The sequence below is a fragment of the Sorex fumeus genome, unplaced genomic scaffold (assembly GCF_029834395.1).
Source record: "Sorex fumeus unplaced genomic scaffold, SorFum_2.1 ptg000078l, whole genome shotgun sequence".
Classification (NCBI taxonomy): Eukaryota; Metazoa; Chordata; class Mammalia; order Eulipotyphla; family Soricidae; genus Sorex; species Sorex fumeus.
In genome coordinates, this window is record NW_026606135.1 from 4236211 (window position 1) to 4263688 (window position 27478).

Consider the following 27478-nt stretch of genomic DNA (forward strand, 5'->3'; position numbering starts at 1 on the left):
CCAGGCTGAGGGAGGCAGGAGGCAGAAGTGAACAGGACTCCGTGGCATGCTCATCAACAGTGCCCCAACTTGCCCTGCAGGAGCTGCCTGGCACAACCATGGGGCAGCTGCTGCGAGTGGGCAGAAGGGGACGACCATGACTGCTTGGCTGCCACAGGGGGCGCGAACACAGCTGCTGAGGCCTGAGAGAGGGGCCTTGTGGGCCCAGGGTGGGTGGGAGGGGCAAGATTACCTGCAGGCAGGGGTTCTAGAGGGTGAGCATGCGCGCTACGAGCTGTACCTCCACCAAGCGGGGCCCAGATGACCCGGCGGATGGCCTGCACCCAGTCCTCCATGTCCCGCTGGGAGCTGGCCATGAGCAGGAGCGCCTCGGGGTTGGCTGGCACCTTCTCCTGCTCCCCGGCACCACCTGCAAGACAGGGAGACAGAGGCTTACTGCGGGGATCCCTGGGCGGGAGTCGGGGTGCCCACCCTAGCACGCTCACTCACGACTCTGCTGGCCCCTCAGTCCTCACACGTCTGTCTTGGGCCTGTTCAGGCTTCTCTGTTCTCTCTGTCTCTGTGTTCTCTCTCTCTCTCTCAAGCCCCAACAGAAATCAGGAAAGGCACCCTGAGGCATGCTCTCAGAGAAAGAAATGCAGCTCAGAAATCTGGTGACCTGGGGAGCCCCAAGACTTCTTATTCTGTTTTCAAGTAAGTTTTAAATCACAGTTCAAATCACAGTTCAAGAAGATTACTGTGTCTGTACCCTGGGATCTGATGCAACAACCTTTTCTCACTACCCTGAAGGCGGGACCCAGTGTTCCACAAGGATTGGGACAGGAAGAAGCAAATGCTCCAGGATTTTCCACCTGAACCTAGATATTGGATCACTGTCCAAAGGCAGAAAGATGGGAGTGGGGGATGGGGAGGGGTCTGAGGAAGCAGAGTTAACAATTGCTTTTTCCCTGGAAATTAACCGGTGGGTGTCTCATTTTTGTGGAAATGAACTAATTTTTGGGATGTTATAGCTATTTAAACTGAACTTTATTGGCAATTTAAAGGGATTCTCAAGAATGAGGTAGTCCTTATCCATGCTCCCCTCTTCCCACCATCACCCGCACCCCACCCCATCCCATTTCATGTAGCGGGGACACACACACACACACACACCCCTCAGAGTCTCAAAATCTGAACGAGTAGCCTCTGTGGGTTGGGTGAGGCTGAACCTGTGTTCCCCAGGGGGTGGGAGGGCAGTTAGGGAGAACTATGATGCTCGGCCATTGCCTGCTGGAGTCCACAGCCCAGGGTTAGAGAATGCACTGGGCCTCATGCTTAGTGCAGTGCTTGGATCCTGCTCAAGATTCTTCTAGAAGTTCAGACACTGAAGCTAACAGACACCCCTAGCCCCCTAAGGTCCTTCAACCTTCCCAATGACAATGGAACAGAGGTATTGTTCTAACTGCATTTTGTGGATGAGTAAACTGAGGCAGAGTGATTATGAAACTCACCTAAACTTCCACAGTTGATTCATGAGCAGGCCATGGATTCAAAGACCCCAATTCTGGGCTCTGACCACCCCTGCATCACCCCATTCCACACATACACAAATGACCAGGGCCAGGCTGATGTGGGGTATGTCCCCAAAGAGGGAACGTTCCTGAACAAGGGCTGGAGGTCGGGGAGTGAGCAAGCTAAGTGGGGAGGCCTGTGGTTCTGAAGTGAGCAAGAAGACGAGGTATCTAGGGCCCTGTGTTGCCTGCCAGAGCCCCTCACCACCACCACCAACACACACACACACACACACACACACACACACACACACACACACACACCCTGCTGCTGTGGGCTCCTGGGCAACAGAGCTTTGGGGGAAAGTAAGAGAACTGGAGGCAGAGAGCAAAGAACCTGAAGGCAGAGAGGTGGCACAGGCCTGTGGAGATCAAAGTCTGCACACTCACAGCCCGGCCTCCTGTGTGAACACCACCACCAAGGCAGAGACTGCGACTCTGCCTCTTTAGGGCTCCACATGGCATGGACCACGGGTGCTGGAATGGCGGAACGTTCCAGATGTGGAGAGGAAGCCACAGAGAGCACCTGCGGAAACAGTCCTGAAAAAGCATCTTGACTTGGAGATCCCCAGCTCCAAGAATTTTCTGTGTCTCCCTAAACAGCTACTCAGGTCTGTACCTCACTTGGATTTTTCACCTGCAAATTTTTTTTTCTGAGGGAAGAAGGAATCAGAGGTTTCCCGATATTTGCAAGTATCCTGTCCAGGCTGTGTCCCAGATGACAATCCTCCCATTTTATGCTCTTGTCTGTCTGTGTGATGTCCGAAGGTCTTTCAAGCATGTATATTTACTGAGGTATGTTTATGTACATGCATATTTAGCCTCTAGGAAACAGTTACCAGCTGTTTTCCTCGGTGACCAGCTGCTGTGGGTTCCGGTCGCCCCTTTTCCTCACAATTCACAACCACCTGTGAATCTTCTAGGTGAACTCCAGGGGAATCATTTTCCGTTTTTGAAAAGGGGTTGATTTCTTTTTGAGTTTTTTATTTCAATTTGAGATTTTTTTTACATATTCTGTTTACAAGTCCTTCATCAGGCTTGGCAACTATCGCTCCCAGTCTGAGCCTTTCTTGCTAGCTTTTCTCTTCTCTTAACAAATGCATTTCTAGGAGAAGTTTTCATTTTGACTCAATCCAGTTTATCATCTTTTTCCTTTTACTGAATGTGCATCTGGTGGTGAATTTAAAAAACCTTTGCTTAACCCAAGGTCATAAAAATTTTCTTCTAGAAGGGCTTACATTTAGGCATGCAAGTTCATTTTTTGTATATGGTACAAGGATTGACATTCATTCTTTCATATACAGATATTCAGTTGTTTGAGAACTTTTTGCTCAAACAGACTCTTCTTTCTTCATGGATCTGCCAGCGTGTCTACATATGCAATTATGCCATCTGCAAATAAAGACAGTTTTACTTCTTCCTTTCCAATCTGGGAGCCTGTTATTTCCTTCTCTTGTCTAATAGCACTGACAAGGACTTTAAAGACAATGTTGATTAGGGATGATGAGAGCATACTTCCTTGTTTTTTCTTGATCTGATGGCAAAAGTACTTATCTTTTTTGCCACTAACTACATCCACTGTAAAATTTTGCAGATTTTGTCCTTTCTCAGCAATTTTTTCAGAGTTGTTATTTTTAATCAGGAATGGAGACAGGATTTTGTCAAATACCTTTTGAGATAGCTTTCTCTACTGTAATATAAAATTTCTTTGTTCAGTTTGCTAATAAAATGAGATAAGTTGATGCATTTTAATATGTTGAACCAACCTTGCATTCTTGGGATAAATCATTCTTGATCATAAATGTCTTTGTTGTAATTGTTGGATTAATTTTGCTGAAATTGTGCTGACAATTTTTTGACTGTACTTATTATTATGAAGCATATCAGGCTACAGTTTTCTCATTTCTTATAATGTTTTGGCTTGGTTTTATCATAAGCTGTTGGTATTACAGAATGAGCTGGTAGGTATCACTGTTTTAATGTGTTTGAAATAACTTTGTAGAGCTGCTGTTTATTCCTTTAATATTTAATAGAGCTCACCTGGGGAGTTGTCTTTATGGAAAGGTTACTCACAACAAATTCAATTTTCTTACATATATACACATATATACATTTACTTCTTCTTGAGTGGGTTTTAGATGTTTAAGGAATGAATCTGTTTCATCTATGTAGTTACATTTATTGGGATAAAATTATTTACTGAATTTCTTTATTACAATTTTACTATGTGAAGAAGTTGTAGTGGTTCTCCAAGATAGGTAACTGATATCTTCATTCCCCCGATCAGTCTTAATAGAGGCTCACTGATTTCACTGATGTGCAATAAAACAAAACAAAACAAAGTTTTCATTCTTTTGATTTTTTAAAAATTAAAAAAAAATTTTTTTTTGCTTTTTGGGTCACACCTGGCAATGTACAGGGGTTACTCCTGGCTCCTGCACTCAAGAATTACTACTGGAAGTGCTCAAGGGACCATGGAATGCTGGGAATCAAAACCGAGTTGGCCTTATGCAAGGCAAACACCCTACCTGCTGTGCTATCACTCCAGCCCCTGTTCTTTTGATTTTATCTACTACTTTTCTGAAAAACAAGCTTTATTTTTATGTGATTACACAGCATTTTCCATTGTTAGGCCATCTATGATCTCTGCCACCACAACACACCCAGCGTGCAAACTAGGAAGCCGTCACACACAGTATGGCAGTGTTCCTGCAAAACTTCAATCACAGGCAATGATGGTTGGAAAGATCGCTCGGGATGGGAGGTGTGTGCTGAAAGTAGATAAAGTACCAAACATGATGGCCTCTTATTATCTGCACTGCAAACCATAATGCCCCAAAGTAGAGAGAGAGTATGGGGGAAATTGTCTGCCATAGAGGAAGGGGAAGGGGCTGGATTGGTGGTAGGGAGAGGATACTGGGGACATTGGTGGTGGGAAGTGTACACTGGTGAAGGGATGGGTGTTCGATCATTGCATGACTGAAACTCAAACATCAAAGCTTTGTAAGTGTAGCTCATGGTGATTCAATAAAAAAAAGTAATAAAATTTTTAAAAAAACTTTAATCATAGGAAATAGGGGCTCTCCTGTGGGCTGGAGTTGCCATTCTCTTCCACGGGTTTCCCATTTGGTCTTTATTTCTTTTCTTTGATTTAATCTGGTTTTAACTTGGTCTCCTTCTTCTAGTTTCTTAGTATTATACTTAATTATGCCTCCAGGACCAGCTTTAGAAGCTGCTTCAGTACTAGCTTTAGTACTCTGTTTTTTTCATCTTATTTCAATTCAAAATACCTTCCAATATCTCTCTACAGTTCTTCTTTGGTCTAGAAGGATAATTAATGGGTTACTTAGAAATGGGTCTTCACATTCTATCCTGAAAAATATTGACAATTTGGTCTCCCTGACGCTAAACTCTGACTCCTTAACTCGTGGAGTCCAATGAGCTCCACCTGAGTTTTCCCTTCCTATCTCATGGTTTTGAAATTTTCGCAGAATCTGGAACATCTGTAGGGTTTACCCTGCTTGTTTCCCATCTTTATGGGAGGGAGTCACAGGTCTCCTAAGTTTACTCTTTAGTTTTTGATAGACTGTTGTATATATTTTGTCCCTTTTGGGTGTACTATTTTAAATGAGAGTAAAGTCACCCCTGCTGCTCCATCCTGTCCCAAGGGAAGTGCAAGATCACTTCTGGGGGACCACTCTATATGGAAAAGTATGTAGGACACACTCCACATAGTGGCACTTAGCACTCATTAACATGCTAGGCAGGAGTGTTACTCACTCATCCAACAGATGAAGACAAGGATGTTTGGGAAAGTTAAATAACTGGAGAGGGCCAGGATTCCAATACAGGTTTGTTCAACTAGACACTTTCTCTTTTGGCAATATCAAACCTCCTGTACGGCAAAAGAGAAGAATCACTTTGGAACTGGATTCACTGTGGTGGGGGCTGCACGGTTCAACCACATCCTCAGCCTCCACCCACTAGACACCAGTAGCAGACTCTCCCTCCCTCCCACGTTGTGATAAATGTCCTAGGGTAGCAAAACTAGCCCTGGCTGAGAAGCATTGCCATACAACAACCAGATTTTCACCACCTGTGAGTTTACATGATATTCACAATTCTATAGCTGTGTGTCATCTCTGTTCTGAAAATGGTCCCTGCCTCATCTATCAGGCAGTTTCCTCCGGGTGCCCAAGGCTGAACATTGGGAGTCCCCTGGCCTCTTCCTTCTGCACACTGATCCCTCATCTCTGGTAAGCATATCCAGCGTTAGGGTTATAAATGCAACCCTCATGCCCATGGCACCCTAAGTCACTGTTCCCCACTCTCCAGACCTGTTCACCCAGCAGGGCCTCTGAAATGTCCAGGCAGGTCCCACTTACAAAATATAAAATCCATCACCAAATATGCCAATGTCTCTCACCTCAGAAGAGGGCTACTCCACTCTGTTTTTATCAGCATCTCTAGCAACAGTACCTCAGGCGGACATGCAGAGATCTTCAAGTGGAAAGCGGGCAGTTGCCGGGCCCTGCACTCGCATCTCCTAGCCAGCCTCCAGCCAATTTAATTTGTTCCTCCTTCAAGATATAGTTACTCCCTCCCCTCTTTTCAGTGATCCATCTGACCCGGAATACATCATTTCTCATGTGGGTTACTTGTGTGGCTTCTGGGCTGGTCCTCTTCCTATATTCTGCTCTCAATATGGCAGTCACAGCTATCTAGGTCGGCACCAGACCCTCACACCGCTCTGCTCAATACCCTGCAGTCACCCCTAAGACCACAGTGTCCTGGCAATTGCTCTTCCAGGCTCCTTGCCTGCCACTCCAGACTCCCATCACGATTCACTGCTTTTGCGCTTTGCTCTCCCTCTACCACAAGCAAACCCCAGAGTGAGGATCCATGCCCCTGCCATCTCTCTCTTCTTGCTGTGGTTTGAAAAATGGGGTTTTTTGTTTGTTTTTTATTTTTTACTTTTTGGGTCACACTCAGTGATGCACAGGGGTTACTCCTGGCTCTGCACTCAGGAATCATTCCTGGCAGTGCTGAGGGACCATATGGGATGCTGAGAATCGAACCTGGGTGGGCCGCGTGCAAGACAAATGCCCTGCCCGCTGTGCTCTCACTCCAGCCCCTGAAAAATGTTCTTCAAAGCTTTAGCACAAACCTGCTCCTTTAACGTCTTTACCTCTTTCCTCATGCATCTTCTTGGGGAATTATTCCTGACCATCTGATTGAAACATCAGCCAGCGTCCCGTGCAGCAACCACTTACTTTCCTGGCCCTGGTTTTACTACAACATTTATAATGATCAAATGTACATGTAAATAATACATGCCATGCCTTATTTATGTCGTGTACTTCTGCCCCCTCACGCCAACACGCAGAGCATCTGTTTTTATCAGCATCTCTAGCAATAGTGCCTCGGGCAGACGTGCACAGAATCTGAGATGAATGGAGATTCGTGACAGCAGCTGGTGTACAACAGCGACACAAAGTGCTCGCCTGAGGCAGACAGGGCATTTGCGAACCAATGGGCATCGCAAGCGTAAAACGCCCACAATGGAAGTGGCATCCTCATGGCTACTTTTCAAAGGGCAGGAAACTGAGGTCCAGAAGTGTTTAGAAATGCATCCAAGCTTCAGTTACCCCTTGAAACAGGATCTCTGGCTACCCAGCAAACCCCAGTCCTTTCCCGCTCACACTTCCACCCTGGGCTTTAGGACCTGGGCAAGGAGACAGGCCTCAGAGGACAGGCAAGGAGACAGGCCCCAGAGGACCAAGGTGAGACCCCAGCCCAGCTTTCCTTGTTCCCAGTGGGGCTTTCTTCTTCCCTGACCTCTTGAATTTAAGAACTTCCTTTTATGCCTGGTTCTCTCTCTCCACACAAGCCACTTTGGGGAAGAGAAGTGGTCCCCAAATGCAGCCAATCTTAGTAAGGGTTCAATGCAGAAACTCCTACCTCTCAACTGTTCAGCACGAAAAGGCCTTAGAAGAAAAGAAGACTAAGTAATATTTATGAAAGTATTTTGTAAACCACGCTAGCTCATAGGATGTGGAGTTCTGTGACATTTAGGTGAAAAAGCTGAACTTCTGATGTAACAAATCACATGGTATTCCAACTAGCCTCCCCTTCTCAGGATTGATAGAAAATGCCACAAAATAAATAAATAAATAAATACATGACTGAAAATCAAAGAGGTGACTACAGGGACAGCAGCTGCAATGGTATGATTTGTTACTGTTATTCTATGCTGAGCAGTTGAGAACAGGGAACCCCAGGGAAGACCCCCAACATCTGGATTCCCAGGGGTGAAGGCCAAGGATGGGGATGCAGCTGTCTGGGTGTTTGGGCCAGTGGGACTAGAATGAGGGCCATCTGTGTGATTGTGCTAGCAACCCCAGTTAAAAAGCAAGAGATGAAATTATTCTAATCACAGATGGTGTTTATTCCAGTCCACCCTTCCCAAATAGTACCACTTATTTCAACATGGAATCAAACACTGAGCTACTTCATCCTAACGTTTTTTTTGGTACTAATAAGCATGCCGTGCTTCTTAGCTCTATGTGCCGATGGCTGCAGCATCGGGCACCTAGAAGGATGTGGGAACAAGGTACCACTCCCAGAAGTCCTGTTGCTGCACCAGCTCTGCACTGTTTAAGGGTCAGCTGGATTTTCCTATAGCCTTTGGGGACCACCTCTCTGGCCCATCCCTTCCAGCTCAGTCTCCCATCTTCACTCATTTCTCTGCCTCACTGGACATCACCAAATAAGCTTGCCCTGACAGAGTTAAGACATGTCTTGGCCTGGTGACTCTGTACCCTGCGCACGACCTTACTGCCTACTTACCCCGGGACTGACGCCGGCCCCACTTGATGTGCCTGGAGGAGCAGAAGAAGGGCATGACGCAGGAAGTGGCGGGAACGTGGTGGGAAGAGGAGGTGCCCGACACAGCCAGACCAGGGCCAGGTGCCAAGTGTGCAACAGACTGTGGCCACAGCGCACTGTGTGGGCCTTGGGCCAGGTCCTTAGAGTGTGCTCTGGGGAACTGCTGTACTTCTTAGTGCCCCCAAAAAAGGGACTGGCCAGGGCGGGGCTGGCTGAGGTGGGGGAGCTCCCACTGATGTGACGTGTCATCTACTGGGCTGCCCATGGTTCCCGGGAAGGAAATCCCCAGCACCTTGCCTGATACTCCTTTCCCCAGTTTCTGACCTAGCTTTGAACCTCAGGGTTCTCCCTCTTCCCATGGAGAATCCCTCAGGGTGAAGGTGATGAAATAAATGCACAGGGGGGCCCCAAGAGGTGTGTGAGTTACAGACGTACCTTCTGGGCTTCCAGCTCTGTATCAGCACAATGAAGCCAGCTATGGGCCCCACCTCCCTAGGCTGCCTCTCCCTCTCTGCATGCTTGGCTGGTGGCATGAGCTTTTACCTACTAACCAGTTAAGTCAGTAAAACACAACCTTTTACCTATTCACCCAACATCTTTTTATAGAAAAGTTTTTATTATTATTATTGGGGGGATCACATCCGGCAGTGCTAGCTCTGTACTTAAGGAATTTCTCCTGGTGGGTTTTGGGGACCCTATGGGATGCAGGAATCAAATACTGGTCAGTCTTGTGCTAGGCAAGCACCTTACCCACTGTACTATTGCTCCCGCCCCATAAGTTTTATTTTACTTTTTAAATTTTGGGGCCACTCCTGGTGATGCTCAAGGGTTACTCCTGGCTATGAACTCAGGAATTACTCCTGGTGGGATTTGGAGGACCATCTACAATGTTGTGGATCAAACTCAGGTCAAGTGCAAGATAGATGCCCTACGCACTGTTCTATCTGGGGTTAGTCTGCTGAAGGGGATCTGGGGTAAGTCTAGGGGAGATCTGGGGTTAGTCTGGTGGGGACCTGGGTTAGTTTGGTGGGGACTTAGGGTTAGTTTGGTGGGGGACCTGGGATTAGTTTGGTGGGGGTATCTGGAGTTAATCTGGTGGGTATATCTGAGGTTAGTCTGGTGGGGATCTGGGGTAGTTTGGTGAGGATCTGGGGTTAATCTGGTGGGGACCTGGGTTACTTTGGTGGCAGGATCTGACAGGGAGGACCGAGGATTACACAAGCCCAACTTCCTTTGCCTGTTCCTGTGTCCAGCAGCCCATAACCTCTTCTACTCTCTTTCAATGGGGTTCTCTTTCTCCTTGTAGTGAACTTGCATCTCTCAATGAACTGGTGAAATTCCTGAGACCACTGACACACATGCAATGCTTCAGCACTCACACGTGGAGCCAAACAGCCAACAGCCCACCCAGCACCAAACACAGGGCTGGACACCTTAGCAAAGGGAGAATGGAAGCAGAATGAGGTCAGGCATAAAAATGAGTATTCATGTGACATTCAGTGAGAATGAAGTGAAATGAAAAGAAACTATTTCCCAGGCCACCCTAAGATAGGAGAGACAGTGAGTGCATCTGGGTAAGAGCTGGAAGAGGCGAAGCCAGGGCCACGGGGGCTGAGGGAAGGAACACCCACATCCTCACGGGTTTTGCTGAGTCCTAAATCGCTGATCAGGAGCTCCTACCTCTGGGGTACCTGGTCTCAAACAATAATTCATTTCCTTTGATTTACACCAAGTAGATGGAGTTTCTTCCTTCCTGTACCTGAGAACATTAAGGTGTGCAGAGACATGAGATCCACCAGGCAATCCTTCAACCATATCAGCTCCTCCAGGAGCTACCCAGAAGGGCAGGCCTCTGATGGAGACTTCGGCTAAGAAAGTTTTATCTTTTGATAAAACTCTACTTTAACTAGGAATAGAGGCTCCAACGTCAACATGGATATACTCTGAGCCAATGATGGTATGTTGGGTGGAGAGAGAATAGCAGCGTTCCCATCAAAGGCTGTGGGGAAGATGCCAGCACGTGCTCCCTGGCCGCTGTAATTCTGCATTTTCCTGGAAGTATTAGCCTCTGCAATTAGGTTACAGGACAATACATAAAAATTATAAAAGCTGGAGGGGAAGAGGAGGAGGGGGTGTCATAATTACTATACTAGACAATCATAAGTATTACTGCTATTGTTATTCAGTTACTTGTTCATATGCTCAGAAAACCAGCCAGTAAGCTAAAAAGCAATTGTAAGCAATACTTGGGAAAGTAGCCACACTCAAAAATTAATATGCAGAGATCACCATCAACTTATGAAACTGAAGGAACAAACATGCATTTAATCCTGGAAGTAGGAAAACTACACGATAGGCAAAACGCATGCCTTTTTCTCTAATTAATTTACTAATTTTCAGAGTGTCTGGACTTAAAATTTTTATGATAGTACTAAAAGTATTATCTTATACTTGCAGCATTGCTGCACCATGCCCATTCTCAGAGTGCCAGAATCCCAGCAACATCTTCCTGAGGACGTGTCCCCTTTTTCCTACCCAGTCCTCTTACTGCCAATCCTCAGATCACAATTCGATGGGCCATATCTCAGTGTTTGTTCCAACTGGTGATTACCTAACCCCTTGCTTTGCTTTTTAACTTTTTTTTTTTTGGTGGTGGGGGAGGCTAGATTTCCTGGGTCATAACACTCAGTGGTGCTCGAGGGCTACTCTTCAGGGTGGGTTATATGCATGGCAAGTATCATAACCTCTGTACAATGTCTCTGTCCCCAGACTTTTTTTTTTGCTTTGTTTCGTTGTACTTTACATATGAGCAAGATCATCTGGAGTTTATCTTTTTCTTTCTGACTTACTTCACTTAGCATAGCTACCTAGAATTCCATTGAAGCTGCACGAACTGCAGGATTTCACCTTTTCTCATGACTGAGTAGTATTCCATTGTGTATACAGACCAAGTTTTCTTTATCCACTCATCTGTTGCTGGACACTTGGGTTGTTCCCAGATCTTGGCTAAGAGACACAATGCTAATGAACGTAAGTATGCACTTGCCTTTCAGATGAATGTTTTTGTGCTCTTGGAGTAGAACTGCAGCGTCATATGTAAGTTCTAGTCTTAATTGAGAAGTCTCCAAGCTGTTTTCCAAAGAGACTGGACTGACAATTGTCCCACCAGCAGTGAGTGAGAGTTCCTTTTTCACCATATTCCCACAGCACTTACTGTTTCTTGATCTTGTAGTGTAGACCATTCTCACTGTGTTAGGTGACAACTCATTGTTGTTTTGATTTGCATTTCACTGATAATCAGTGAAGATGAACATTTTTTTTCACATACCTATTGGCTATCTTCATATTGTCTTTGAGGTACAGAAGAGACAGCTGTCTTTGTTCCTCTTTCCATTTTTTAGTGGAGTTATTTTTGTTGTTGAACCCTCAGGTTGCTATATCCAAGATATATATCGATATATATATATATATATATATATATAGGATATTAGTTCTTTGAGGTATGATATGGGATTTAATTTCAAATTTTTGTCCATGTTTGGGGCACACCCACAATGCTCAGGGATCACTCTTTTTTTAAATTTTTATTAGTGAAACACCATGAGGTACAGCTGTAGACTTACACATTTTTGTGCTTGGGTTTCAATTATACAATGATCAAATACCCATCCCTCCACCAGTGCCCATTTCCCACCACCACAGGTCCCAGTATCCCTCCCACCCCCCATCCCCCCCATCCCCCCCCCCGCCTCTGTGGCAGGGCATTCCCTTTTGTTATCTCTCTCTTATTGGGTGTTGTGGTTTGCAAAAGAGGCAATGGGTGACAATCATGTTTGGTCTATAGTCTACTTTCATCATGCTTCTCCCATCCTGGGAGGATCCTCCCAACACCTTTATTTGGTGTTCTCAGGGATCACTCTTGATGGTGCTCAGGGGGCCACATGCGATGCTGGTTAAGGCAAGCACCTTAACCCTTGTACTATCTCTCTGACCCAGCATTTCTTTTTACATTAAATAAGCTGTTTCTAAACTTCACAGCCCCAAACAGCAAATGCATTAAAAGCAATGAAGTCAGGCTAGCACTGACAATTCTTAAAACAGAGTGTATAGTTACAATAGTTAGAACTGCGTGGTACTAACATAAATAGACAAACACATATGAGAGATTGGAATGTCACTAAGGAGATTTTTTTCAAATGACAAGTACAAAATTGAGGGGCTGGAGTGATAGCACAGCAGGTAGGTCATTTGCCTTGCATGCGGCCAACCCGGGTTCGATTCCCAGCATCCCATATGGTTCCCTGAGCACCACCAGGAGTGATTCCTGAGTGCATGAGCCAGGAGTAACTCCTGTGCATTGCCAGGTGTGACCCAAAAAGAAAAAAAAAGTACAAAATTGATTGTATAATAAGAGGACCAACCAGATCACCACCTAGAGAAAAATTATCATGTTAGGTCCTCAGGTTAACCTCACTATAATATAAAAATGCACGATCACTTGAACCTTTGGAGAGGAAAAATGAAGCCCAAAAAAAAGTAGTGGGATCAACCATGGGGGAAATCTTGTGTAATTTCCCAGTGGAAAAGGTCATTCTAAACCTGAAGCAAAAGCTGAGACCACAGAAAAAAATTTCCACCACACAAAAGTTAAAAGTATTTTTATGGCAAAGAAAAGAAAGTGAAAAGACACTTGACAAGGAAACAGAAGACCTGGGGAACAGCAGTTCTTCTGCGGGGGAAAGGAAACGTTTAAGTGACCCGAACCATCTATTGCTGGGGAATGTCCCGGGTACTTGTGCGTAAGCAGGCAGAAAAAATAAAGTGGGAACAACCTAAATGTCCAGCAGGTTAACTAAAATACTGTGCTGATAAAATAAATTATGTGCAATCCTTCCAAAAAGTAGCCAGTGGGACTATATGACAGAGGGTGATACACTGCTAAATGCAAAGAGGATGAGGGCTAAGCCACCTTTTGCATGGAGTGACCATCCATGCAGGGATGCAACTGTGCACTAGTGGGTGCTTCTGAAAGGATGGAACGGCCTGGGGTCCTGGTTTGCTGCAGGACAGAATGGCTCAGGAACAAGGAGATGTCCTTGTCATCACAGACACTGAGAGGTACTGCAGGGGTGGCCAGGGGCACAGAACACTTTCCTGAAGGACCTGAAGATTCGATCCTGGAGAAATCAGATCTGTCTTGAGTCCTGAGAATTCTTCTTTTACAAAGATGCCACCAGAATGTCCTCCTAGAATGGTTTGAGCTGCAAATTCCCCTCCTACCGACCAGCGCTCCCAGCAGTTTCATTTCTTAAAACCGGCATCTCCGTGGGAAACTGTCTGCAGTTCTGGGGATATCTGAGTTTTTAGGGAACTTGCATGGACCTTGCCCTGCAAGGGAGAAGTGGAGTGTGGTTCTCACAGGGACTAGCAACATGAAGGAAGTACTGGGGCTGGGTAGCGGGGAATTCCTGGGCTCTGAGGCAAAGCCATGTCTCTTTCTACCCTGGGAGACTCCCATGGCCCCCAACACTATCCCTTAGGGATACATCACGGTTCATAGGGGTGGGGGGGTTCCTCTGACCCCCCACTGAGCAACCTTTCCAGCCCTGCCTCCATCTTCCAGGACAAATCGGCTGCCCTGTGTCTCTGGAGGTCCCTTCTCATTATCAGCCGCCAACACCCTCACTTCCTCTTCCCTCTCCCCACCCCCAGTTCTCCTGATCCCTATTCTCCCCACCTTGTGCCACACACTACACCATGTCCTGTGATAGTGACATCAATAGAACCAAAAATCCCTGCCTCTCGGTGGATACAGCCTGGCATGAGCCAGGCCTGATCCTTACCCCAAATAGACACAAACTTGCAATGTCAAGTGTCAGGAGGGCCCCTACAGGAGTGGCAGCTAAAATCCAATTTTGAGCACTGTGTCCTCAAGGCCACCTATCTCCAAAGGCCACAGCTCATGGGCTTCGGGCCAACCTGCTGCAGCCCCTCTTGCATGCTGCTGACCTTGACCAACGAAGGGCCTTGACCAAGGAAACCGCCAGTGGATGTGTAGGGATTAAAAAAAAAAAAGCCAAGTGAAAAACAACCACGTATTACAACGGAAATGACCAGCTGTCCCAGGTCCAGCTTCTGAAAAGTGGGAAGGTGGGGGTTATGGAAAAGGAAAAGTGGGGCCTGGCACCTGGAATCTTTAAAACAAGGAGATGCGGAATAGCCTGGAGGGGGCGATGGCTTCACCCCCTAGTGTAAGGAAAGAAAGGGGAAGTGACACTTCTGCGCGTCTGCTTACTTGGTGATAGCGTCTCTATGAGCTGGCACCTTCAATTCCCTGTGACACTGTACAGGGGCCCCATTTCTCCTAAGGCACAAACCACATCAGCTAAGGAGAGGGAATGGGGTGTCCCCACCCTGCCCTAAGTAGCTCCTTCACCAGGGTCATGGCTGATGTCAGCAATGTGGGGCGAGGGGGGGGGCGAGGGGGTCATGCAGAGGTGGAGTGGGGTACTGCATGGTGCCAAGGATTGAAGCCAAGGCCTCACCACTGCAAGGCATGCACTTGCCACTGAGCCACAGCCCCGGTGTCCAGATTTGAATGCTGGGTCCCTGACTGGTCTGCAACTGTGGCTTCAAGCCCTGTTGCAAGAAAAGCACATGTGGGAATCCCTGGTGTTGATCCTGTGCCCCATGCCCCCAGCCTGACACCTCGGGCAAGGGCCCATACTGAGGGGAGGGGCTCTCCCTAGGACTCAGTTTCAGTTTAACAATGAGCCAGAGAAGGCCTCTATGGGCACTTACCTGCCCAGCGGCTGCATGCAGTCCCTCCTTCCCAGTGGGTGTTTTAGACCCTTGGACAATTGCAAAAAAAAAAAATCACTCTCACTGAAAAAAAAGCTCTGGAACAGGGGACATAAAAATGAAGCCGATGTGGTCACGTCCTCAAAAAGTCAAGGACAAGCAAAGTCTGCCACAGACTGTCTGGGAAGCAACTCCAGTCCCCTTACTCCTTAGCAACAACAAAGGCGTCTGCTCTTCCTGGGGCGACACGGGCGCCCGGCTCCGCTCTTTATCATGGAGATGTTCCTATGATCCTCCCCCAGTTCTGCATCACAAAACCCTGGCTCTTGTGGTGGGGGAGCCAGGAAACCTGGGAGGCTCTGGGGTTCTCTCCCGGCGCCCCAGGAGTGGGGGGAGGAAGAATTCCCGGGGTCAAGCATTTCCCTCTCCCCTCCTCATCAGAGGCAAGTTCAGCCCCCTCTCCCAAGCCTGACATGAAAGAGGCTGGGTCCCTGGGCTTTACAGAGGAGGTGGCGGGCAGTTGCTGGACCAAAGGCCCATCAGAAAAAAAAGGTGACTGGTGGGAAGGAAGAGAGGAGAGAGATATGGGTTTAGGACATGGAAATAGGAGGGCCGGACAGAGGGCATCCATGGCCTGCTTCTCATGGCCCTATGTGAACTCACTTCTACCTCATAGGGCCTTTCTGCCACCTTTGGCTGACCTCTGTGGCACCCCAAATTCTCTGTTGGGCATAACAATTTTCTTAATCCCAACTGGGATCGCTCACTGGTGCTCTGGTCTTCTTTGCATGGGTTCTAGAGGTGAATGTGGAGACATCCCCAGCACGAGTGATCTCCCCCAACACTTCAGTAGCAGAAAAACATCCCCACTATTCTTACTGGCTGCCTCCACCCTAAATAATTCTACAAATTATTATTATCATTCATCGATTTGCTCGAGCGGGCCCAGTAACGTCTCCATTGGAGACTTTGTTGTTACTGTGTCTGGCATATCAAATACTCTCGGTAGCTTGCCGGGCTCTCCGAGAGGGGCGGAGGAATCGAACTTGGGTCAGCCATGTTGGCCGCGTGTAAGGCAAACGCCCTACCGCTGTGCTATCGCTCCAGAGAATACAATGTTCTTTTTATTATTATCATTATTATTAGTATTATTATTATTGGGTTTGTGAGCCACACTCAAGGTTTAGTCCTGGCTCTGAGCTCAGGGATCACTTCTGACAGGGTTCGGGGGACCATACAGGGTGCCTGGGATGGAATCTGGGTCAGTCGCATGCCAGGCAAATTCCTTACCACCATACTATTGCTCCAACCCCCTTCTGTCCCCTTCCCTTCTGAGGACACTATTGCAGAGACTGGGGTCACATACTCTTGTCTGTGGTGATCACACAGAGGGTTGCTGTGCTTCCATACTCGGTTGCAGGGCTCACTGGGGATACTACTTCCTCATGTGCAGTGCTTCCTTGCACACATCCTCACACTTGCTGGTCGGGATGTCTCCCCTACCAACCCCTCCACCATGCTGACTGCTCACTCCCTTTTGCGCATTGTGGCCCCAGGGCAGCTGAAAGTGACCTGCAGAGCTGCCAGGACCATGCCCAGTCAATGTGGCGACACTGGGGACTGAACTCATGATCTTACCCTTGCAAGACAGATGTCCGAAGGCCATGGAGCTATTTCCCAGGGCCCGCCCCCTCATAAACCCAGGAGTCTTGCTTGACCCTCGATGGAAATTGAACGTATGTACTGTTAACCAGCACCCCTTCCCAGCACGGCGCCAGGAGTCAGTCCTTCCCTTGGCATCTGCGTGCACAGAACCCTCAAGAGTCAGCCGTTCACTAGAGAGTTCTAAGGAGCAGAGTGGCACCCCTGGAGGCTGTAGCCCATCAGCCACCCGCCACACAAGGCAGCCATTCTCAATGGAGTCTAAATGAACGGTGCCCTCTGGAGGCACCAATTCACATTGCTACTTGTGTGGATGCCGGCCCTGAAAGAAGGTAGTATTGGTGGCCTTGGCACTCCTGCCCTTAGGCCTCAAGACAGCGCCAGACAAGGGCTTCCCTTGCCTTTTCCTACAGTGGCAATTCCCAGAGTCTCCTAACTAGAGACTCAGAGTTGAGTCCTTATGCCTGGCCTGACGCCCAGGGCTTCTCTCCTTTTTTATCCTGCCACCGAGCGGGCAGGATGCTGAACTACTCAGTTTCTGAAAGGGAATAAGAGAACAGAGAGCGAGCTGGCTGCTCGAGGCTCCTGCCTGCCGCAGTCCCACCTAAGAGATGAACTTCCCTGGGTGCCTTGGACAAGACCCTGCACCCCCAAATCTGCGTGCCTTTAGCTGAACCTTGTTGTCAGAGTCATTCTAAAGATGAGTGACCGCCTGTCCTACACACAAGAGGCCTCACGGGAAACACGGCTTCAGTATGCACCCAGGGTTTGGGGATAAACGGGACGTCGTAAACAGGAAGTCACGACAGCAGAGGCCACACAGCTGACTCCGGGCTCTGACTCCAGCAGTGTTTCGTCTGTCTTTACAAAATTCCCAGCACATGGCCTGCTGGTTCCATGGCTCCGAGCTGATTAGAACAGGGAGTTGAGAAGGGTCAGAAGAGCCAGTGTGGGCAGACTTTCTGACAGCATTGGGAAGTAATAGGTGATGGCAACACACACACACACACACACACACACACACACACACACACACACCAGAAAACACGAAAATGAAGAATTCAGAAAGATTCCCCCTCGGGAGCTGAGGACAAAGAACATCATCAAAATCAGTGTTCCATGAGAAGTGGGTCATCCTGACTGCTGCTTTCATCTTGGTAATCTTGGGGGGGGGCTTCCTGCCCCCAGGAACTCACCGCCTTCAGCAGGAGGCGTACCTGCTACACAAAAGGCAAACATCCCATTTCTATGACAATCCCCCCCCCCCAGCACAGGATGGAAAGGAAGATCACCCCACCCTACAGCCAGGCTTGGACTAATGTCAGTTCCCTCAGTCCCTCACAGTTCCCTAACCAGACCTCAGTTCTCTGTGCTACAAATAGGGAAACTGAGGCATGGAAATAGCCATCTCTGGAGAAGGAAAGAAATAGTAAAGGGAAAGGGGAGAAGAGACAGAAGAGAAGCAATGGGGGCAGGGGTCACCACGGGTGGTCTCAAGGAATGATAGAGCTAAATATCCAAACCACAGAGACAACAACACTAAAATTGCAAGACCCAAGTTTTAATAACAGATTTAAAAGATGCCTGTCAAGATGGCAGGCTAGGGCTGGGGTGGGGGTGGTGGGGGGTGGGGAGAGAGGGTATCTGGGTACACTGGTGGAGGGAAGTTGAAGGTTTGGTGATAAAAAATAGTATGTCAAAAATTCAACTATGAATAACTTCGTAATTCATAGTGCTTTAACAAAATTTAAAAAAATTTTTTTTTGCTTTTATTTGGGTCACACCCAGCGATGCACAGAAGTTACTCCTAGCTCATGTACTCAGGAATTATTTCTGGTGGTACTTGGGGGACCATATGGCATGCTGGGAATCGAACCTGGGTCAGCCGCGTACAAGGCAAATGCCCTACCTGCTGTGCTATTGCTCCAGCCCCTAGCACTGTAGCATTGTCCTCCCGTTGTTCATCGATTTGCTCGAGCAGGCCCAGTAACGTCTCCATTGTGAGACTTGTTACTGTGTTTGGCATGTCGAATAGGTCATGGGTAGCATGCCAGGCTTTGCTGTGTGGGAGAGATACTCTCAGTAGCTTGCCGGGCCCTCCAATCGAACCTGGCTCGAACCTGGAATCGAACCTGGCTAGGCCAGGCCGGCAGCTCGCAAGGCAAAAGCCCTACCGCTGTGCTATCGCTCCAGCCCCTAACGAAATAAAATTTTTGAAGGAAAAATAAGAAGAGAAATAGCCCACCTCTGACTTGATGTGTAGCAACTGATGAGTGACATGGATGGCCAGTCTTAGGGAGTTTCTGCTTCCAGGGTCCCCTGCCCACCACCAAGAGGGCCACTCCCAGGTCAACTGCAGAGGCTGCTTCTTTCCATGGCGGTGTTTTGAGAATCCCCAAACCATCCCCAGGAAACTGGTCTCTTGTCAGGCTTTCACCCCAGCCTTCATCTGCATGGCCAGGCAGGGCCCATGTCCAGGTCCCACTATCCCCTGACCTTGTGTGTCATGACTCTAGGAAGTGGCAGGTCCTCTGTGAGCAGGTGTTTGCAGAGATCTGTCAGAACTCATGGAAGTTAAAAACCCATCACAGGAGCTGAGACTTCCTTCCTGGCTGGCACAGCCGCTCAGGGGTCCAGACTGGGTCCAGACTGCCCAGTCTTCCTAATCAGTGAGGAGCCCACCAGCCACGCGGCAAGGCCCACCCGAGGCTCTTGGCCTCCGTGATTGGCTGGGACTGCTAACTTGTTTCTTGCTGTAGAAGCAGGTAATGTTATTGTTGGAGGTTCTCAGGAGCTGCTCACAGGAGGTCTGGGGGCTGGGGCGGGTTAGGGGGAATCCCAGGAACAATTCTCCACTAATCAGGTGCTGGAGAATTTGATGCTGCTAGAGTCCTGCAGTGCCTGGGATACCCAGAGACCACCCCTTCAGTGCTGGGGTTCTCCAGGGCTGCACCCCAGCAATATACAGGGGGCCAGGTGGTACTGAGAACCAAACCTGAGTCGGGCGTGTGCCAGGCATGCACCTCAACCACTGTGCTATCTCCAGACCCAGAAAGCCTGACTTTTTACAGTGGAAGTAGCATTGCTGGTGATGATGTATCTAACATGCTGAGAGCAGCGTGCCTGGGTAGGCCTGGTAGTGGGGAGAAAGACCAGAGAAAGGGGGCGCTGCCATGGTTCCGATGGAATGGAGGTTGGAGTGGGGGGAGGAGGCTCGGTGCCCAATGCCAGAGCGTTTGATTCGGGGTGTGAAAGGCCCTTCCTTCTGCTCACTCCCGACTCTCTGCCCCTAGTTGTCCCCCTGCTGCCACTGAACTGACCCATGGGTGACTGGATGTCTGCAGAGGGTGGGGAGATGGGGAAGATGAGGGAGACGCAGGTGCAGTTGGGGCTGATGAGGGTGAAGGGTGTATAGTCCCATCAGCAGAGTTGGAAGCAACCCCTCACTGCTTCCCAGGGAGTCCCGGTGGGAGCACACGGGGACTGGTCCTCCGCATCCCCCCCAAACCTCACCCCTGTCTGTGGGGCAGAGGGGGCTCCTCCCGCAGCAGAAGCCAGGACGGGATGCTGAGCACAGCAGAGCTTTGTTCCAGCCCCAGCCGCCGATGTCCGTGCAGATTCCCTGTGAATGGCGCTGTTGTGGTATTTTAAGAAGATTCCACAAATAGCACAAACTCAGAATGGGTCTCAGAGACGGCTCGTGAATGCTGCCACGGCAAGGGTGGGCGGGCGGGAGCGCAAGCCAAGGACAATGGGGCCTCACAGGGGAGGCAGGACAGGATGCTGGGTGACCCAGGCCCCTTCCGGGGCTCCCTGGCCTCACTTCTTACACATTCGTCTAGGCTCTTCCTCCCCACCCCCACCCAATTCTGGTCAGGGGGCTTCCTGGGAGTTTACTGGGGAAGGGCACCTCTCCCTCGCTCCCTCGAATAAAGGAAGGGGGACCTGCCACATGATGTCTTCATTGTTACTCCAGACTTCCTGGGCTTCTCAGGCTCTGATCATGTCCTGCAGGTCACAGAGGAGGGGCACAGGAAGGAAGGATGGCCTGAGCTTTACATGGAAAATCACTTTATTAGGTAGCCAGACAAACCTCAAAGACCCATAGTCCTAGAAGCAAAAACTATTCACTGGACACTTTCCCCGAGGGGTCCCCTCTCTCCAGACAGTGGCGGAAAAGGGAAAAGAATACTGAGTTTGGTGTCATTCAGAACTGATTGTAAACTTAGTTTGATTACAGACAACTGGGTGGCTTGGGGCAAGTGATTTCCTTCTTGAACACCCTGATGGCTTCATTGCTAACACCAAAGACATGGCGTGTGCATACACACACACACACACACACACACACACACACACACACACACACACATACACCCACCCCTCAGGGAAGTGTGGGAAGTCAAAGGCAGGGTATATGCGGCTCCTGGCACTGCCAGCATCAGCCCCTCTTCCTTCGTAATGAAAGTCTCTGGGTTCAGGACACAAGTGCCTTTCATGCATGAAACACTACTCAGCCGTAGCTGAAAAACATGGCGAGTGTAAGTGAAGCCCCTTGGGCCCTGTGAATCTAAGAAGATACCAGGGCCATGGAGTAGAGTTGATGCAGAGAGCAAGGCAGGACAAGAGGGAGGACCCGGGCCGTTGCAAAATGGAGGGGCTTAAAGGCTGAGCTCACTCTGTCCCTTCTGGTATTTGGGTTTAGAGGTGGAGGTGAGGAGTTGGGTTATACCTAATGGTGCTGGGGGGGGGGGGGGGCGGGGTGCTATTCCTTTGCTCAGGAGTGACCCCCTGGTGATGTTCTGGGGGCTACATGTAGTGTTGAGGATTCAAACCTCAAGCAAGGCAAACTCCCTACTTACTCTCTCTTCTCCTGTGGTTGGGGGAGGTTTGAGGCAGTGCTCAGGGCTTTTACTCTTGATCCTGTGCTCAGGAATCACTCCTTGGCAATGCTCAGGAGACTCGATGCAGTGCTGGGGAGCAAACCGAAGTGATGCCACATACAAGACAAGCACTTGCATGATCTCTTTAGTTCTATCCCTGTTAGTATTTGAAAAGCGTGACCACAGAGGCAGGACCAGCTCTGACAGCACTGATGCCCAGAGCTGCTTCTGCACAGAAGCTCACTGTGCCCAGCCAGCCGTCAGAGGTGGCATGGCAGGGGAACCCTCTGCCCCCCAACCTCGCCTTGAATAATTCTTGCTTGTTCTGCAGCGTCCTTCCACGTAAAGTTGGGGACTGCTTGTGTGGAAGTGACCCCAAATAGTTCTGGGCACAGAACTTGCCCTCAATTCATGGGGATGAAGCTAGAATGAAATGAGGTCCCCCAAGAAAACAAGGACCCCAGACTTGAAGGAGATTGGCTGAGGTCCCAGGTGGGCCACTGACATGCTATGGGGCCTTAATCACTTCCTCTCTTTGGGGCTTGAAAAAACAATCTGGGACATTAGGGGGTCAGGTCAGGTGAGGCCTGAGGGTCTCTCTGCTCACCCTGAGCCTTATGTTGCACCTGTAAGTGTCCACGGAGGGCCCAAGGTGGAATCTGGGGTTTGAAGAATGACTCCTCTCTGCTGTCCTCCTTGAGAAACTGCTACTGGAAAAGCACCTGCTGGATTGCGGTAGGCCAGGGAAGTCCTGGGTATGGCTGCTGGCATCTCATCAAGTTAGAAGGTCCTGATGGCATCTCCCAGAGGACCTCGGTTGCAAGAGTAACCAGGGGAGTGAAGGAGCAGGTCTTGTGTGTGACTGATAGACAGAGAGGAAACTGGCCCTAGAGAAGCCTACATTATGACCTAAACTTTACCTTGATGCAGTGTGTGTGTGTGTGTGTGTGTGTGTGTGTGTGTGTGTGTGTGAGATCAGTGACTCTGCAAATCATATACCACTGGTGAGCATTCAAGGCCTGTTTCAGCTTTTATTAGGGGCATATTCTGATTCTCATTTTACTCACACTTGTCCTCACTGCTGGTTGTCAAAGCAAACACCCAACCTGAAGTTGTAGGAGGTTTAAATGAAATAAATAATGTCAAGACAGGGCCAGACAGCCTGGGTTAGGAACCTGATTCTGAGTGACCTTGGGCTGGAAACCTTATGCCTCAGTTTCCTTATCTCTGACATGAGACCAACATGATCCACTTGGGCACTGTTGTGAGGATGAAGTGAATTCTCAGAGATAAAATGCTTACGAGGGGGGTGGCACACAATGAATGTTGTAGGTGGTGTAAGAACTTTTATCTCAACAACACAGGCCTCACAACTTCTTGGAGTCTTAGTCAGGCCAAATCATATTCATGTCCATTACTGAGCATTTTTATTTACCAGTCACCTTATCTCAAAGCCAATTTAATCCTTTCCTTAACACAACTTTTGGCGGATTGCTGGTGTCGCAAAACTAAGATCTCCCTCTTCAGCTCAGAGAATCAGCTGGTGCCAAAGGCTTTTCAGTCAGTGGCAGAACCAGAACCCAGAACCACATTTGCCCACCTGCCCAATTAGAAGCTTCGTGAGTTTCTAATCTTTCATAGTGGCTCCTTGAGACCAAGTCCGGAGGTACTGTCACCTGCCTTCAAAGTCACCACTCGGCATCTAGGTAAAGTTTAGGTCAGAATGGCAAAGCTCTGCCATGGAAGACCTAATTATCTGCCCACATACTTAGCGTTTTTCGAGAGCTGTTCACAGAGCACTGTCACAGGCGGACCTGCTTGCAGTTCCCTGAAGAAGCCTCTTTTACAGATCACTGTCATTATTTGACCCACATCCCTCTGGGGAATAGCCCTACTAAGACTTTTGTCAAAAGCAATCTATGGCAATACTAATTGGAGCAAACAGGAGCTGGCCAAAAGGTAGAGACTGAGGAAAGGAGCAATCTAGTGAGGCACTGAACATTTCGGATAGTCTAGAAGGTAATTTACAGTGTAAAGCTGTGTGCCCATGAGAAGGAAAGACTTGAGGGTTCTCTCATTACTGGTTGAGTCCTTGCATAAGCACGAAGAGAAGATCTGGGCAGTCATAAATTTCCCAAGCATTGAAGATATGCTCAACACACACACACACACACACACACACACACACACACACACACAGCAAGATGGTTTGAGGCATTCTGTGATATGACAAATGAGCTGACTACTGAAGTCTCTTAAATTTAATTTTAATTAATTAACATGTAATTACATACATTAGTATGTGTGTAATTACATAGTAATCTGTAATATGCTACAGATTTTACAGATTTAATTCAGGAAAGTCATTTAAAAAAAATTACACCAAAACCTGGGGAGGAATGGGTAGCACAATTTTCAAAGCCACCTCAGTGTATAACCTACAATGTTCACTACCCAACACAGACAGAGAGATGGTTCAAAGAGTTAAAGCACATGCTTTGCATGCAGGAGCTCTAGGTTCAATTCCTAGCATCACACAGACCCCTGAGAAACACTGGGAATGTCCTCAAAAAAAAAAGATGAGAGGATTTAAAGGTTCACGAGGAAATAAACTGTTGCTCATCACAAAATAAAAGCAGTTCATAGAAAATACCTTGGTTCAAATATTTCTTAGTCAATGAAGACTTCAAATTAGTTATTATAAATGTCTCCAAAACAAAAGCACATTCATGTCTAAAGTATTAAAATATGACAATGGTATTTTAACAAATAGAGACTATTAGTAAAGATATAGAAATAATTAAAATGAAAAATTTGTGGTTAGGGGCTGCAGAGATAATATGGGCGGAGACTTGCCTTGCATTTGGTGACCCAGGTTTGATCCCGTTGGATCCCCTGCACCCTATATAGTCCCCTAAGCCCCTTCAGGATGATCCCTGAGCACAGAGCCAGGAGTAAATCCTGAGCGCCACTGAATGTGGCCCAAAGACAAAAAGAAAAAAACAACACTTAAAAAACTTTGCCAACCAAGAATTTTACATCAACAAAATCCTTTTTCAAATGAACTAAATATATTAACGTATTCCAGCTCACGTTGACTGGGAAAGTTCCATTCTCTGTCTTAGCAAACTTATACTCTAAGTTCATAAAGGATGATAAAGGTAGAGAACATTCCTTGTACTTGATAAGCCCGAGGTTTAATCATTGCATGGCCCCCATAGTGCCACCAGGTATGATCCTCATGATAAAAAAAAGGCCTTCAGGTGAAGCAAAAAGACATCAAATGATCACTGGAAACCACATGAAGTAAAGAACACCAAAACTATAGTTGAGTATAAAAAAACAGGAGCTGGAGAGATGAACGGACTGCATTGCATACAGGAGGTCCCGGTTTGATCTCCAGCACTGCACAGTTCCCTGAGCACAGCCTGAGTATGATATCCACCCCTGCACCAAACACAGAGCCAGTAGTAGCTCCTGAACACCACTGTGTCTGCTCCCAAAACCAAATAAAAAATAAATATGAAAGATAGTAAAATGTAGTTGGGAAAAAAAAAAAAACCGCTTTCCTCCCATTTGATTTAAAAGGTGCTGGAGAGATAGTACAGATGATAGTGTGCTTGGTTTGCATGCATCTGATCTGGGTTCAGTCACCGGCACCTCTTATGGTCCCCTAAACCAGATCAGCAGTGATCCCTGAGTAATGAACTAGGAGAAAGCCTTGAGCATAGCTGGGGGTGGTTGCCCAAAACAAAAAACAAAAAACAAACAAACAAAAAAAAGAGACAACTTGCAATACTAATAAAATGGTGCTTATGGTTTGCAATAGAGGTACTGAAAGGTTATATATCTATATATCTATATCTATCTACATGTATCACTGCACCTCCTTTCTGTACTCAGTTCTAGTTCAGAGTGATAGTTTCCAACTATCAATATGGTGGTAGTGGTGGGAAACGTGCACTCTGAATGGTTGGGTGCTGGAACATTGTATGACTGAAACCCAACCATGAACAAGTTTGCATCTGCGTATCTCAAGGGATTCAATTTTTTTAAAAGGGGGGAAAAACCAATTTAAAAAATGAAACAAAAAAGTTGCTTATGAGTTTGTGATGGTTTAAGATGTAATTAGTAAGGCGGCAGTGACGCAAAGGAGGTAGAGAGAACAAACCATACAGACAGAACTTTCTGTATACTGCTGAAGATCAGGTGGCAATAATAGGAACTAGATTGTTTTGAAATAAGATTAGAATTAAATTAAAAGGGGAACGGAAAACCCTCAGAACCACCACTCAGAAAAATAAATGTTACTGGAGACAAGAGGAACATTTGTAGCCATAAAAGTGTTGATCTTTAACAATTATATATAACCCTAAAAACATCCCTATAAATCATGTGGCATAAGTGCACAATATTGAAAATTCAACAATAATAATTGGAGACTTCAGTATTCCATTTTCAATAATGGATTGGACAATTAAGGAGAAAATCAATAAGGAAACAAGACTTGAACAACACAAGGGACCAAGTAGGTCTAATATATTCTTTGGCCATTCTACCCAATAACTGCAGAATACACATTCTTCTCAAGTAGAGTGGAACATTTTCCATGTTAGGCAATATGCTAGATTACAAAGCAAGCCTTACAAAATGTAAAGAATTAAGGGGCTAGAGAGATAATTGAGGGGTTAAGGTACTTGTCTTGCTTGTGGTCGGCCCAGGTCGGGTCCCTAGAACCATATAAGGTCACCCAACAGTGCCAGGAGTAAGTGAGCACAGAGCCAGGAGTAAGAACTGAGCACTGCCAGTAGTGGTCCAAACTCCCGCCCTCCCAAATTAAAGGATTAAATAAATTTTGAAGGTTATTCACCAACTACAGAAGAATAATTAAGAAAACAAAATTTGGAGAATTTACAAATACATGGAAATGAAACAACCCACTTCTAAAATTACAGAAGAAATCACAGAAATGTTAAACACAACTGGATATGAAATAAAGTGAGAACACAACTTATCAAAACTCATGGGATGAAACCCTACATAAAGGGAAGCTACAATTGCAGATACCCACATTTATAAAAGAGAAAAATATAAAGTCAGCAACTTAACTTGATACCATAAGAAACTAGAAAGAGAGCGTCCAGAGAGATAGCTCAAAGAACTGGAGTGCATGTTCGCATGTTCTGCCTGCAGAAAGCCTGAGCTCAATTCCTGGCACTGCATGGTCCTCGAACAGCACTGGGAGGGACCCCCCCAAGAACTGAGCCAAGAATGACTTCTGAGGATTCAGCTGGGAGTAGCCCCTGAGCATCCAAAACAAGAAGGAAAAAACCCAACAACTGGAAAAAGAACAAACCAAACCTAAGTCAAACAGAAGGAAATAAGCAAGAATGGAAACAAACTAGTGACCAGAAAAATAACCAAGTCAGTAAAAACAAAAAATGATTCTTGTTTTTGTTTTTTTTTTTTTGAAGAGCTCATCATCTGTGACAACATATGGAAACATGGGTCTGCCTGTTAGTTAATTCCCAAAGAATTACTGTTACTTCCCAAAGAATTCCCAAAGCAATACTGTCCTCAGAAGGCAATGGAAAGATGCAGGGGACTCTAATGGCCTCAGGTGTAGCTGGAAGGGGTGCTTTTCTGTTTGCTTGCTTAAAGAAGATAGATTTGCAGTGGGGTGCTAAGTAATTA

The 27478-nt window shown here is 47.2% G+C and overlaps 1 protein-coding gene across 5 annotated transcripts in view; it reads right to left on the reverse strand.

The window, feature by feature from the left end:
• ARHGAP22 (Rho GTPase activating protein 22) overlaps window positions 1-27478 on the reverse strand; it is a 202612-nt gene that overhangs the window by 38733 nt on the left and 136401 nt on the right. For 3 of the 5 annotated variants that reach the window (XM_056130391.1, XM_056130392.1, XM_056130393.1), the window contains one exon: window positions 233-409. The exons of 1 other annotated variant lie outside the window; for it this stretch is intronic. In XM_056130391.1, coding sequence (XP_055986366.1) covers window positions 233-409 — 177 coding nt within the window. The remainder of the gene's footprint in view (window positions 1-232; window positions 410-27478) is intronic. One more of the 5 variants, XM_056130394.1, reaches the window with a different exon arrangement.